The sequence below is a fragment of the Muntiacus reevesi genome, chromosome X (assembly GCF_963930625.1).
Source record: "Muntiacus reevesi chromosome X, mMunRee1.1, whole genome shotgun sequence".
Lineage (NCBI taxonomy): Eukaryota > Metazoa > Chordata > Mammalia > Artiodactyla > Cervidae > Muntiacus > Muntiacus reevesi.
The window spans coordinates 116,147,755-116,162,868 of record NC_089271.1 but is presented as its reverse complement, the minus strand read 5'-3'; the positions used below and the strand labels follow the sequence as shown (position 1 = coordinate 116,162,868).

The 15,114-nt window shown below is 42.5% G+C and overlaps 1 protein-coding gene across 1 annotated transcript in view; it reads left to right on the top strand.

The window, feature by feature from the left end:
- Window positions 1-15,114, top strand: part of SLC9A6 (solute carrier family 9 member A6) — a 54,911-nt gene that overhangs the window by 25,880 nt on the left and 13,917 nt on the right. Inside the window, exons 11-13 of the mRNA XM_065915365.1 lie at window positions 1,638-1,749; window positions 3,252-3,405; window positions 13,028-13,058. Of these exons, the coding sequence (XP_065771437.1) occupies window positions 1,638-1,749; window positions 3,252-3,405; window positions 13,028-13,058 (297 nt within the window). The remainder of the gene's footprint in view (window positions 1-1,637; window positions 1,750-3,251; window positions 3,406-13,027; window positions 13,059-15,114) is intronic.

Below are 15,114 nucleotides of genomic sequence, written 5' to 3'. Positions count from 1 at the left end.
GTGTTATTTTGCTGTTTCTGAGAGTCTGGAATCCAGAAGCAACTTAACTGGCAGGTTAAGTTGGCAGGCTCCAGTATCCCTCATGAGATTATAATCATGTTCTGGGTTGGGACTGTACTCTCTCAAGACTTGACTGGGACAGAGGAGCCACCCCAAGCTCACTGACATGGCTACTAACTGGAGGCTTCAGTTCTTCTCCACGTGGACCTCTCCATGGGGCAACTCACAACATAGCTTCCCCAGGGGGACAGAGTGAGATGAGAGAGCACCAAGATGGAATGTAAAGGGCTTTTATGACCTAATCTTGGAGACAGTGTACCATCTCCCTTCTGCTGTTTTCTATTGGTCACACACAAACCCTGGTAAAGTGTGAGCTGAGACTACACAAGGGTGTGAATACTAGGGAACCCTCTAGGAGGCTGGCTCCCATAGATGATAGAAGTTTTGAGGAAATAGTTGTTGCAGAGAGTGGAAAACTGCATTGACCAAAGAAATGCAATAGAATCGCTGAGCGGTGTTAGAGACCCATTTGAGTTTGAGGAATAAATCTTAATAGTAGAGTCAGTCTGCCCTGTTGTATGACTTTATCCAGGACTATTTAGCTATAAGCATGGAGAAAACAGATAGCTGAGTCCATCTGAGTTTGTAGTTTTGTCAGGTTGGTGCAGTGAAAACAGAGGGGAAAGGGATTGCTAAGTATTGGAGAGTTTTATTAAGATGCGGCTAGAAAAGGAAATGAAGAGGGGAGAGGACTGACTGATGGAAAATCAGAGGGGTATTTGGACTGGAGGTCCCAGTAAGATGGAAGAATTATCTGCAATAGGTGGATGTGAAACATGGAAAGAGAAATTGTGGTCAGAGAGCGGGATGTTTGAATTAGTGATTTTCAAAAGAAGTAGTGTTTTAAGAAACCACCTCACAATGAAGATTCAGCCAAAAGAGATTGCCAGAAATATTTTCTTAATTAAAACTCTAAGTAGGATCTGTGTTAGAAACTGAAGTATTACTGAAATACCATTCTACTGAGTCTTAGTCTTCTGAGAATGAACTTCAGGCAGAAAAAGATAAATCCTTATTCATAAGAGAAAAACCTTAACTGGAAGACTCCCATGAAAGCAGTAACTTCATATCCTGCTAGTCTTTGAGAAATTTTTAAGCAGTCAAGTGGCTTGAATCCACAGTACTTACCCAGAACCAAGGCTAAATATTTTCTGTAGGTTTTCAAGTCTATTAGGAGTTGAAATTCCTCAAAACAGAATCCTACCATGGAAATTGACTCTTACCAGGAGACACTTGTTCTCTTTCTGGCTGTATTTGTTAGGATATAGGTTTGGTTTCATGAGGTAATTATCAAAGTTAACTGAGGTTTTTAAAAGATAGAAATGTATTTCCCTCTCATGTAAAAGTCTGGACTGGTGCAGCAGGCTCTGCTCCACAAAGTCACCAGGGACCCGCACAGCCTTGTAACCATCCTTAGGGAGTTGTCCTTGTTCTTAGGGACCCAGGTGGCTCCCCCCTCAATCGTTAGCCATAATAGCAAAATCCTAGAAACAGTACAAAAGTCCAGTGATAGGAATGTATGGTCTAAATAATGTTAACAATAAAAAGAATTATCCTTAACCTATTAATAATTTTAGATTGCTATTTTCTTGGGAAGAGCTGCCAATATTTACCCCTTGTCCCTCTTACTTAATTTGGGTAGAAGAAGTAAGATTGGATCAAATTTTCAACACATGATGATGTTTGCTGGTAAGTTTTAACTCTCTCTTTCTTGCCTCCTCCAGGAAACAACTCACAGTGCATATACCAGTCTGATTTTAGATGGAAATAATATGCTGATAGTATATTCAGTTCAGTTCAGTTGCTCAGTTGTGTCCGACTCTTTGCAACCCCATGAATCGCAGCACGCCAGGCCTCCCTGTTCATCAACTCCCGGAGTCTACCCAAACCCATGTCCATCAAGTCGGTGATGCCATCCAGCCATCTCATCCTCTGTCGTCCCCTTCTCCTTCTGCCCCCAATCCTTCCCAGCATCAGGGACTTTTCCAATGAGTCAACTCTTCGCATGAGGTGGCAAAAGTATTGGAGTTTCAGCTTCAGCATCAGTCCTTCCAATGAACACCCAGGACTGATCTCCTTTAGGATGGACTGGTTGGATCTTCTTGCAGTCCAAGGGACTCTCAAGAGTCTTCGCCAACACCACAGTGCAAAAGCATCAATTCTTCGGCGCTCAGCTTTCTTCACCGTCCAACTCTCACATCCATACATGACTACTGGAAAAACCATAGCCTTGACTAGACGGACCTTTGTTGGCAAAATAATGTCTCTGCTTTTAAATATGCTATCCAGGTTGGTCATAACTTTCCTTCCAAGGGGTAAGCATCTTTTAATTTCATGGCTTCAGTCACCATCTGCAGTGATTTTCCCTTAAACATTGAAATCGCAGCCTCCAGTAAAACATCCTTTTTAAAAGTGTCCCATTCCTTTCTATGGGAGTTTTCTCATGTTCTGGTTCCAAATTCCCAGTTCAGAACTATGTTAAGTGTAGTGGAAGAGGTAAAGATGAACACATTTTCACACAAAAATCTATATGTGCATGTTTATGGCAGTTCTCTTCGTAATTGCCAAAACCTGGAAACAGCCCAATTGTCTGTCTTCCAGTGAGTGAGGGAGTATGCAAAATAATGGCACCTCCATGCCATGGAATATTCCTCAGTGCTAGAAAGAATAAACCAGTGATACATAGAACATATATGGCCCTCAGAGGCATTGTGCTGAGTGAAAGAAGCCAGGCTCAAATGGTTTCATTATGTATGTTCCATTTACACGATATCCTCAAAAAGACAAAAACCCAGCAATGCAGAGAAAATTAGTAGTTACCAAGAGTTTGGTAGTATTATGAGAGGTTATACCAAAAAGAAGGTAGCACAAAGGAATTTGGGAGAGGGGTGATGAAACCGCTGTGTCTCGGTTGTGGTAGTGGTCACACACCTCTATACATTTGTCAAAACTTATGGAAGTGTACACCCGAAAGAGTGAACTTTAATGTAAGTACATTTTAAAATAGAGTTTAAAAAATTATTAAATGATCAATGCTTGTGAGTATCATCTACTAATTCTTTTTCTTTTTGGTTGTATATACCTACATATGTTGAAATATGTATTTGTTCATGCTATTCTAAGGTCTCAGAATGTACCTTATGTCTTTGAATTGATGAAGTTCATGTTGTCCTCCTCCTATTCCCTTGTAGGCCTTCGTGGCGCGATGGCGTTTGCCTTGGCCATTCGAGATACGGCCACTTATGCCCGGCAGATGATGTTCAGCACCACACTTCTGATTGTGTTTTTTACTGTGTGGGTATTTGGTGGTGGCACCACTGCCATGCTGTCATGTTTGCATATAAGGTATGTGTTGACTGGGGACCTCATTGTAGTATTAAAATGTAATTTGGGTTATTTTTCTTTTAACCATGAGAGAATTTTAAGCTTAGATAAGTCCCTAATATTTCATTTCTTCCTTATAATAAGTGTATAACATGTAGCACAGAAAAAATGGAAAATATGCAAAGGAAGGATAAAAACTATTGTTAACACTTGGAGGGATGTCTTTCCAGACCTCTTGGTCTGCTCTATGTATTTTTTTAACAAAAAGAGGCAACACTACAGGTGCTCTTATAAACTGATTTTTAAATATAATATAGCATAGACATTTATGTTAGTAAACATCATTATTTTAATGGCTGCTTACATTGTAACTTATTAACCAAATCTCTACCATTGGACTTTTGTGTTGTTTTTAGGTTTTTGTTATTATGGCTAACTGAGAATTTTGCTCTTACTATTATGATTAACAGTGCGGATGTTTGGAAATGCATATACCATTGTGCACTTGGCTATTTCCTTAGGATGCATTCCTAGAAGTCAAATTGCTTGGTCAAGGGATATGCATATATTTAAGACTTATTATTCATATCTCCAAACTGGATCAAACATTTTCTTGTATCTGCAGCATATGAGACAGTCTGATTTATCCCAGCCCAAATCAACAACTAGATATTATCATTCATTCTTATCTTCATGATCAGCACAGTTTCTGACCTGACAATCCAAGGCCAAGGTTGTAAGATCTTAGTCTTGAATGCACACTAGTTAATGTATTCAATTGGAAAAAGCTCCCTTGTATCTCAGGAGTTCTGCATTTGTTTCCATGGGTACAGCAGTCTATAGTTAAAGCCGTTATAGGTTTTACTTCTGTGTTTGCTGTAACTTCAAAGATCTTGAGAGCTACTGAGCTTCTAGAATGTGTAAGGTTCATTAGAGAAAACAGTATTTCTTTCACGTCTTATAGAGTCCATTCTCCATTGTATGCATTTCTTTTAATACTCTAAATAGCAACCAGCCCTAAGTCAGACTTTGAATGTTGTTATGATTGTCTTTCTCTCTCTTTACTGTTCAAATCCTTTTATTACAATTCCTGTGCTGTTACTGTGGATAATTGAAAATACATCAAAATAATGTTCTTGTAACTCTGATTATTACTTCAGGGAGGACCTGGCATTTGTTGAACACCTTCTATGTGCGGGGCATTATGCTAAGTGCATTTTATATATTTATCTACTCACAATCACTCCATTTTACAAGTGGGGAAATAGAGGCTTTAAAAGTTTCTAGTTGTTCAAGCTCATAAATACCATTAATAGTGGACAGAGGAGCCTCCAGTCTCACTTGATTTGTCCTAGACCTCTGCATCAAGAAATGAGGATGGTCCATTTTGGAAGGATTAAGCTCCTTTTTTTTCCTCAAGAGTTTTAAAATGAAGGTTCTTCCTTATTCTACTAAGGAAAACAAAGTCAAAACTAAATGTAAGATAATTTAGGAAAAATAACACTCTTAAGTGGAGTCTCAGTGTTTAAGTAGAATCAGTTCTCTTCCCTAACTGCCTTTCACACATACTAAACCAAATACCCATGTTTACCCCACCCCCCAGAAAAAAGCTACCCAAAAACCTACCTACTCACATAAAGTTGAATCCTCCTCACCATCTTTGCAAGCTCTTTGGCCCCATCTTGCCTGTCCTGTAGCATGGTTTGGCATTCAGTTGTATACATTATCTTACAGTCTTAGGTTAACTATTATTAATGTTGTTGTTTGGGGTTTTTTTGGCCTCTTTGCAGAGACCGGAATTTAAGTTTCTCTTACCTCCCCCCAAATTTGTTGAGTATAATTGTGAGACTACTAAAAAGTCCTTCAGTTTTAACATATATGCAGGATTAGGTTTGACTGAGTTCTTGCCCCTTTTTTTAGTAATTCTGTGATCTTGAGCAAGTTCTTTAACCTTTCTAAGCCTCAGTTTCCCCATCAGTAACATGTGTAACAGTACTTTCCTCCAGGGTTGTTGTAAGGATTCCTGAGCTCATGTCTGTAAAACTCTTAGTACAATACTTCAAATGTACCTTTTATTCATTTATTCGATGAATACTAATTTAGCACCAACCATGTTCCCAGTGCTGTTTTAAGGTAAAATTTAATGGCTGTCAACTAGCTGAGATTCCCCACAGGGGCATTTGGCAATGCCTGAAGACATTTCTGATTGTCACAATCAAAGAGAGGGGGCTGCTACTGGCATCTTGTTGGTAGAAGCCAAGGATACTGCTAAACATCCACAAGTACACAGAGCAGTCCCCACAACAAAGAATAATCTGAGCCAAAATGTTGGTACTGCAAAGGTTAAGAGACCCTGATCTGGAGAGGTACAGTGGTAGTAACAAGATAGAAAAGGTCTCTGGTCCCATAAAGTCTGTACTGTAGTGGGAGAAGACAGATAGTAAACTAGCAAGTAAGTAAATGAAGATGACTATTTTAGGTGATGTTAAATGCTCTGATGGCAAACAAGGTGCTATGATAGTAGGTGGGCATAGAGTGTATTTTATAGATAGAGCTCAAGAAAGGTGTCTATGAGGTTACATTTGAGCTTAGGATACCTGAATGACAAGATAATGCCAGTTAAGCAGTGAGTAGGAAGAATAGTGGAGTGGTCCAGGCAGAGGGGAGAGCAAGTACAAAGATCCTGAGGCAGGAACAAACAGCCTGTTGAATGAAAAGGAAAAAAAGCTCACCTAGCTGGAATATAGTAATCAAATGGGAGGTAGGAAACAAGGTGAGCAAGATCCTTTAGGGGCAGGGCTTGATAAATGTGTCCTGTCAGGGGCCAGAGAATAATATTTTAGGCTTTGAAGGCCATATGGTCTCTGTCTCAACTACTCAACCCCAGGATGAAAGCCCTATAGACAATACATGAATCAGTCGCCATGGCCATGCTCCCACAAGACTTTATTCACAAACGCAGGAGGTGCACCAACTTGGCATGGTCGGTGGACCCCTGCTATTGGTTCTAGTAGGACACAGTAAGGAGTTTGGATTTTAAAATTCACTTGGAACTTCCCTGATGGTCCAGTGATAAAGAATCCACCTGCCAATGCAGGAGACATGGGTTCGATCCCTGGTCCGGCAAGATTCCACATGCATGGAGCAGCTAAGCCTGTGCACCACAACTACTGAGCCTGGGTGCCCTAGAGCCTTTGCTCCGCAACACGAGAAGAGGAGCCCATGTACCACGACTTGAGAATAGCCCCTACTCGCCACAACTAGAGAAAACCCTCACGTAGCAACAAAGAGCCAGTGTAGCCATTAAAAAGAAAATGTAGTGTAAATAAAAGAAGAATATCTTAAAAATAAATTTTTCTGTTTAAAAATAAATAAAATCCAGTTGGCAGTCTTGTAGGATTTCAAAGCAAGAACGTGATGTGATCTCTCCTGTTGTGTGGACAGTGGCTCCTCAGTGAGTGAGAGCCAGCCAGCTCTTTCTCTGTCCTTTTGCACAGTTTGTGACAGTCAACCTTGGCTCCTTGTTGTGTACCACACAAAGTTTGCACTTCTCCATCTCTGAGCCTTTGCTCATACTGTTGCCTCTGCCTGGAATGCTCTTCCACTCCCAGGAAACGACATAGGTCAAACACCTCCTCCTTTCACCCTCTTCTTTTCTCTGAGAACCACTCTTCCGTCTGCTTACTGTAGAGTACCTCTGTTATAGCACTGTTTTCAGTCAGCCTTGTAATGATGATGTTATTATAAGAGCTACCATTTCAGTTCAGTTCAGTTGCTCAGTCGTGTCCGACTCATTGCGACCCCATGAACTGCAGCCCACCAGGCCTCCCTGACCATCACCAACTCCCGGAGTTTACCCAAACTCCTGTCCATCGAGTCGGTGATGCCATCCAGCCATCTCATCCACTTCGTCCCCTTCTCCTCCTGCCCCCAATCCCTCCCAGCATCAGGGTCTTTTCCAATGAGTCAACTCTTCACATGAGGTGGCAAAAGTATTGGAGTTTCAGCTTCAGCATCAGTCCTTCCAATGAACATCCAGGACTGATCTCCTTTAGGGTGGACTGGTTGGATCTCCTTGCAGTCCAAGGGACTCTCAAGAGTCTTCTCCAACACCACAGTTCAAAAGCATCAATTCTTTGGTGCTCAGCTTTCTTCACAGTCCAACTCTCACATCCATACATGACCACTTGAAAAACCATAGCCTTGACTAGATGGACCTTTGTTGGCAAAGTAATGTCTCTGCTTTTTAATATGCTATCTAGGTTAGTCATAACTTTCCTTCGAAGGAGTGAGTGTCTTTTAATTTCATGGCTGCAGTCACCATCTGCAGTGATTTTGGAGCCCCAAAAAATAAAGTAAGCCACTGTTTCCACTGTTTCCCCATCTATTTGTCATGAAGTGATGGGACCAAATGCCATGATCTTAGTTTTCTGAATGTTGAGCTTTAAGCCAACTTTTTCACTCTCCTCTTTCACTTTCATCAAGAGGCTTTTTAGTTCCTCTTCACTTTCTGCCATAAGGGTGGTGTTATCTGCATATCTGAGGTTATTGATATTTCTCCTGGCAATCTGGATTCTAGCTTGTGCTTCCTAGAGCCCAGCATTTCTCATGATGTACTCTGCATATAAGTTAAATAAGCAGGGTGACAATATACAGCCTTGACGTACTCCTTTTCTTACTTGGAACAAGTCTGTTGTTCCATGTCCAGTTCTAACTGTTCCTTCCTGACCTGCATATAGGTTTTCCAAGAGGCAGGTCAGGTGGTCTGGTATTTCCATCTCTTTCAGAACTTTCCAGTTTATTGTGATCCACATAGTCAAAGACTTTGGCGTAGTCAATAAGCCAGAAATAGATGTTTTTCTGGAACTCTCTTGCTTTTTTGATGATCCAGGAGATATTGGCAATTTGATCTCTGGTTCCTCTGCCTTTTCTAAAACCAGCTTGAACATCTGGAAGTTCATGGTTCATGTATTGCTGAAGCCTGGCTTGGAGAATTTTGAGCATTACTTTACTAGTGTGTAAGATGAGTGCAATTGTACAGTAGTTTGAGCATTCTTTGGGATTGCCTTTCTTTGGTATTGGAATGAAAACTGACCTTTTCCAGTCCTGTGTCCACTGCTGAGTTTTCCAAATTTCCTGACATATTGAATGCAGCAATTTCACAGCATCATCTTTCAGGATTTGAAGTAGCTCAACTGGAATTCCATCACATCCACTAGCTTTGTTCGTAGTGATGCTTTCTAAGGTTCACTTGACTTCGAATTCCAGGATGTCTGGCTCTAGGTGAATGATCACACCATTGTGATTATCTGGGTCGTGAAGATCTTTTTTGTACAGTTCTTCTGTGTATTCTTGCCACCTCTTCTTAATATCTTCTGCTTCTGTTAGGTCCCTACCATTTCTGTCCTTTATTGAACCCATCTTTGCATGAAATGTTCCCTTGGTATCTCTAATTTTCTTGAAGAGATCTCTAGTCTTTCCCATTCTATTGTTTTCCTCTATTTCTTTACATTGATCACTGAGGAAGGCTTTCTTATCTGTCCTTGCTATTCTTTGGAACTCTGCATTCAAATGGGAATATCTTTCCTTTTCTCCTTTGCTTTTCTCTTCTCTTCTTTTCACAACTATTTGTAAGTCCTCCTCAGACAGCCGTTTTCCTTTTTTGCATTTCTTTTCCATGGGGAGGGTCTTGATCCCTGTCTCCTGTACAGTGTCATGAACCTTCGTCCATAGTTCATCAGGCACTTTGTCTATCAGATCTAGTCCCTTAAATCTATTTCTCACTTACACTGTGAAATCATAAGGGATTTGATTTAGGTCATACCTGAATGGTCTAATGGTTTTCCCTACTCTCTTCAATTTAAATCTGAATTTGGCAGTAAGGAGTTTTTGATCTGAGCCACAGTCAGCTCCTGCTGTTGATTTTGCTGACTGTATAAAGCTTCTCCATCTTTGGCTTCAAAGAACATAATCAGTCTGACTTCGGTGTTGACCATCTGGTGATGTCCATGTGTAGAGTCTTCTCTTGTGTTGTTGGAAGAGGGTGTTTGCTGTGACCAGTGCATTCTCTTGGCAGAACTCTATTAGCTTTTGCCCTGCTTCATTCTTTACTCCAAGGCCAAATTTGCATGTTACTCCAGACGTTTCTTGACTTCCTACTTCTGCATTCCAGTCCCCTATAATGAAAAGGACATCTTTTTTGGGTGTTAATTCTAAAAGGTCTTGTCGGTCTTCATAGAACTGTTCAGCTTCTTCAGCATTACTGGTTGGGGCATAGGCTTGGATTACCATGATATTGAATGGTTTGCCTTGGAAACGAACAGAGATCATTCTGTCGTTTTTGAGATTGCATCCAAGTACTGCATTTTGGACTTTTTTGTTGACCATGATGGCTACTCCATTTCTTCTAAGGGATTCCTGCCCACAGTTGGAGATATAATGGTCATCTGAGTTAAATTCACCCATTCCAGTCCATTTTAGTTCGCTGATTCCTAGATTGTCGACATTCACTCTTGCTATCTCCTGTTTGACCACTTCCAATTTGCCTTGATTCATGGACCTAACATTCCAGGGTCCTATGCAATATTGCTCTTTACAGCATCAGACCTTGCTTCTGTCACCAGTCACATCCATATCTGGGTATTGTTTTTGCTTTGGCTCCATCCCTTCATTCTTTCTGGAGTTATTTCTCCACTGATCTCCAGTAGCATATTGGGCACCTACCGACCTGGGGAGTTCCTCTTTCAGTGTCCTATCATTTTGCCTTTTTGCACTGTTCATGGGGTTCTCAAGGCAAGAATTCTGAAGTGCTTTGCCATTCCCTTCTCCAGTGGACCCCATTCTGTCAGACCTCTCCACCATGACCTGTCCCGTCTTGGGTGGCCCCACACGGCATGGCTTAGTTTCGTTGAGTTAGACAAGGCTGTGGTCCTGTGATCAGATTGGCTAGTTTTCTGTGAATATGGTTTCAGTGTGTCTGCCCTCTGATATCCTCTCACAACACCTACCATCTTACTTGGATTTCTCTTACCTTGGGCGTGGGGTATCTCTTCACGGCTGCTCCAGCAAAGCGCAGCCACCGCTCCTTACCCTGGATGAGGTTGCCTCTCCTGACCTTGAACGTAGAGTAGCTCCTCTCGGCCCTCCTGCGTCCACGCAGCCGCCGCTCCTTGGATGTGGGGTTGCTCCTCTCTGCCGCCACCCCTGACCGTGGATGTGGGGTAGCTCCTCTCGGCCACCACCCCTGACCTCGGACGTGGGGTAGCTCCTCTCGGCCGCCGCCCAAAGCTACCATTTAGCAAGTGTTAATGATGAAGGACAGGGAAGTCTGGCGTACTGCAGTCCTCGGGGTCAGAGAGAGTTGGACACAACTGAGCGACTGAACAACAATGATGTATCACTGTTTTAAAATCTTTAGACACATTTTCTTGTTTAGTCCTTGCAGCAACTCTGCATGGGGGCCATCACCCCCATTTCTCAGGTGATAGAACTGTGGTTCATAGGGCGGCATGACTTGACTAATTTCAAACAGCTCTAAAGGAGCTGAGGTCAGATTGGAACCCAGCTCTCCTGGACTGCAGAGCGCTTGGGGATTGTGCTGTAGTTATGTCTGTCTCTCCCACCAATCTGTGAACTCCTGGAGGGCAGGGCTGTGTGTAAATCATGTCTATGCCCTGTGCTTAGCACAGTGCCTGGCAGGTAATAACTGCTCTGATAAATATTTATTATGTTAACTTGGCCTCCAATACTCTTCCATCTTAGAATTAAACATGAGTTGTCAAGACCACTAGATGTCACTTGAGATACACAAATGTGGTTAGCGTTTAATATGGCAAAGGAGGTATTAAAAAGCTTCTGGCCATCTTAACAAAGAAGAAATGAGCATTTCTTGGAATTCTGAATCTGATTGTGACCATCTGTTTTCTAAGTATTTGGCCCTGATTCCCTTGCCTTCCAGATAAGGTCGTGCATCATTTTCCTTCCTTTGGTGTTACTAGGCTGCTCCTGCTGCAGCTTCTCACACTGCCCTTTTTTCTGTGTTGTCGGTAGTAGTGGCCTTAATCGATAAACATTTGAACACCTATTGTGTGTCAGGTACTGTACTAGACTCTGGGGATACAGAGATGAATTGGGACATGACCTTTACCCTCAAGGAACTCACAGTCTTATCTGGGGATACTGACAGGTAAATAACTATACTGTATTAAGTATTATAATAAAGGAATTAGAAAATACTAATTAGAAAAGCCCAGAGGAAAAATGATCCTGACTGAAGGAGTCACAGAATGGTTCCTTTGGAACTCAAAAAAGGAGAACAAAATAAGGGACAATACAGTTCAGATAGAGGGACCAGCACAAGCAGAGGCATGGAAGCTCAGGAGAGGACAGGGTCTGGGGCGAGGAGCAGTCAGTTCTCGCTACCAGTGGGTGTTTGTGCGAGGGGGAGGGGAAAACTGGGCCAGAGTGGCAGGGGTGGCTAATTTGAAGAGAGTCTTGAATGTCACACAAAGGACCTTAGACTTGACCCTCTGGGTTACAAGCTGCCCTCAGAGACTTTTGTAAAGGTAGTAAGCCAGTGAGCTCTCTGCTTGAGATGGCTAAATCTCAGGGAGAGCCTGACAGTGGGGGACCCTTACAGCCAGTTGCTCCAGATGCTGTGAGTCAGAATGAGGTCCCAGATTGAGCAGTTGAAATGTAAAGGAGAGAGGATCTGAGAGACAGTTTAGAGGGAGAATGAACAGAGGTGGCCCTGAAGAAGGCAATAGCAACCCACTCCAGTACTCTTGCCTGGAAACTCCCATGGACGGAGGAGCCTGGCAGGCTGCAGTCCATGGGGTCGCAAAGAGTCGGACACGACTGATCAACCTCACTTTCACTTTTCACCTTCATGCATTGGAGAAGGAAATGGCAACCCACTCCAGTGTTCTTACCTGGAGAATCCCAGGGACGGAGGAGCCTGGTGGGCTGCCATCTATAGGGTCGCACAGAGTCGGACACGACTGAAGCGACTTAGGAGCAGCAGCAGCAGAACAGAGGTGGTGAGTGCTCAGATTGAGGAGATAGAGGGGTCAAAGAGAGCTTCTCATAATGAAGCTGTTCCCTGAGATACAGAAAGCAGATAAAAAAAGAATCATGAAGAACCAAGGCTAATGGCTATCCATTCGCCTATGGAAAAACACCCTGGAATTGGACCTTCTCTTCAGTCATCATAACAGAATGTTGCCTGGAGAGCTGAGAGGTCTGAAAATATGCAGCTTCCTCCTGGAACTGCACTGGGCCAGCCTTGTTTGTGGAACTGCCCTAGAGTTCTTATTCAGCCACTGGGGCAGCACTGCTTGCCCTGACTCCTGCTTATTGTGGACTTGGTCACAAAAGAAAAAGTTATTTTTTCTGAAACTGGTAAATGGGATTGGCTTGCAGGAAGAGAAGGTTAGTAGACCCTGCCTGCCTTAGGAGTCAAGCTGTTGCTAAGGAAAATGGCAGGAGCCAAAAGTCTACAGCAGCAGCCATTGAGAAGCACAAAAATATTAGTCATTTCATAGCTTCTGTGTTGAGAAAAGTTGTTGCCTAGGAGTGCTCACTTGTGAATAGGCATTGTTTTTTGGCTTCAAGATCTCATTTGCCTTTTGTGTTTTTCTTTTAGGGTTGGTGTTGATTCTGACCAAGAACATTTGGTAAATATGCATTTGTGTTGTCTTGGCATTTCTGTCAAATGTGCGGTTGCTTGGAAAGAAAACAAATCTCTGTAGACTTCATGCCACTGTTATTTAGATCCTGTCCTATTTGCATCAGCTTTTAACTGACATCATATCATTCCTGGCTTTTCTCACTGCTCGATAGAGACAAAACTGAATTTTAGGCCGTGTGTGGTTATCAAGGGTGACAGCTCCCCTATCTGTGGGCAAGGCTGGGCTTTGGTCACAGACAAGAACAGTCCCTTAAGCACTCCTGGGTTTTCAAGTGACTGCTCTGGCACAGGGAGCCTTTTTCCATTTTGGTTTGCGCATGAAGTCTTGTCTCTCATGTAAGCCCCACTCCAGCTGCTTTTCCTGTGCAACTTTCAAATTGGATGACCAGCAGCTGCCCTTGAGAACTGCCCGGAAGCCTTGGACTCTTCAGCCAGACTTCCCTGCCTGTTCAGGAGAATGTGCTTTCTTACCCTCTGCCTCAGCCCTGCCCATGTTTCCTTGCTTACACTCATGTGTCACTTTCTCTATTGTTTCCTTGAACCAGAACTTGGTAGACTAGTGCATTGTAACTCAGTACTTCCTCTAGACTGACCACCTTTTTCTGGTATTTTCCTTCCACCTTTTAATGCTTTCTGAGCACAGCTGAATAGGTGCCTCTGCCCTATACATGAGATGGGAAATCACAGAAATGAGGTTTTTGAACATGGAAAGCATCTCTTTAAAAATAACAGTTCTTTTTCTTGTCTGAAACAGGCCCTGGTCTACTTGTCTTCAGAGTGTAATTAAAAAAAATTTTTTGTCAGATTCATTTCCTGAATGCTAATTTTGCTAGCTCTTGAGTGATGAGTTTGTATGTGACCTAGGATGCACCTGCCTCTTTTGTGGTCAGAACCTTAAAGTATAATTTCATGGGCTTGAAATAATTGTACAAACCAGGCTGGATGAATTCCCATGATGCTGAGTTCCTGGGGTAGTTTCCAAAGGATAATAGCCCCTCAGTGCCTCCACCCCCATGTCAAAACAAGAGTAGTGATCAGACAGCTCCCCAGACAAGTGCTTGATCACCATCTGTGTTGGCCTCTACCTGTTATGTCCCCTCTGTCACCACAGAGGACAAATGGAAACGGAGTGACAGGGAGAGAGCCAGGTAGGTGAGTACCAACTGTGACATCCAGAAAAAAAAATGTCATTTTTACTTTGCCCTCAAAACTGTGGATGCCTTGGCTCAGTATATTGTTTACTCAATATTTCAAGTGTCTACCAGGAAGCACAGAGGAAGATTTTAGTAACTATGGAGCATGTAGGGGTTAGGTTTACAGGTGTTCATGTGGTGAGGGGATCGTGAGATCTGTAGATTTGTTGCTGACGACTTCAAAAAGTGGAGCTATACAAACTAATGCCTCCTGATATGAAAGGAAACACTGTAAGCCTGTGCAGTGTTCTCAGACTTTTTGTATTGTGTGTTTTGATACCTATTGAGAGGAAAATTCACTTATTTTGAGGATCAGGGAAAACAGGAACCAAAACCCAGAATCTAAACTGTACTCTTCGAAAATCATGGAAACAGAACATTCATGCTGGAAAGAGCCTTTGAGTAAGGTTCACATTGTATTCAGGAAAAAACTCAGTCTGGGAGGGGAAGGGACTTGCCCGACTAGTTCACATCAGAGCCGAGGTGAACCAGTTGGCCTCACAGCGCCACTGCTGACTGCTCCATGTTACACATGAAGATGCAGTTTATATTTTGGAGGGAGCTGTTTTTGAAGAGATCTTCTTGCTGTGTTAGTTTTCCCTCCTACCCAGCCTGGCTTACCATGAAATTTCCCTACTTACTTAAATTTTGCTAGTGTTCTAACAACATAGTAGCATCTTTGAAAATGCTAGTTAGTTTTGGGACCCATGACAACTCCCAAAGATCAGAATGTCAATGGGATGTTTTCCACTTAAGGTGCAGTTCACTTTGTGGGTGTAAGGCTTTCAGATTTAGGGGGTGGATTATCCCACATTAATTTTTCTAAATGCCAGTCGACTCATAAATGAA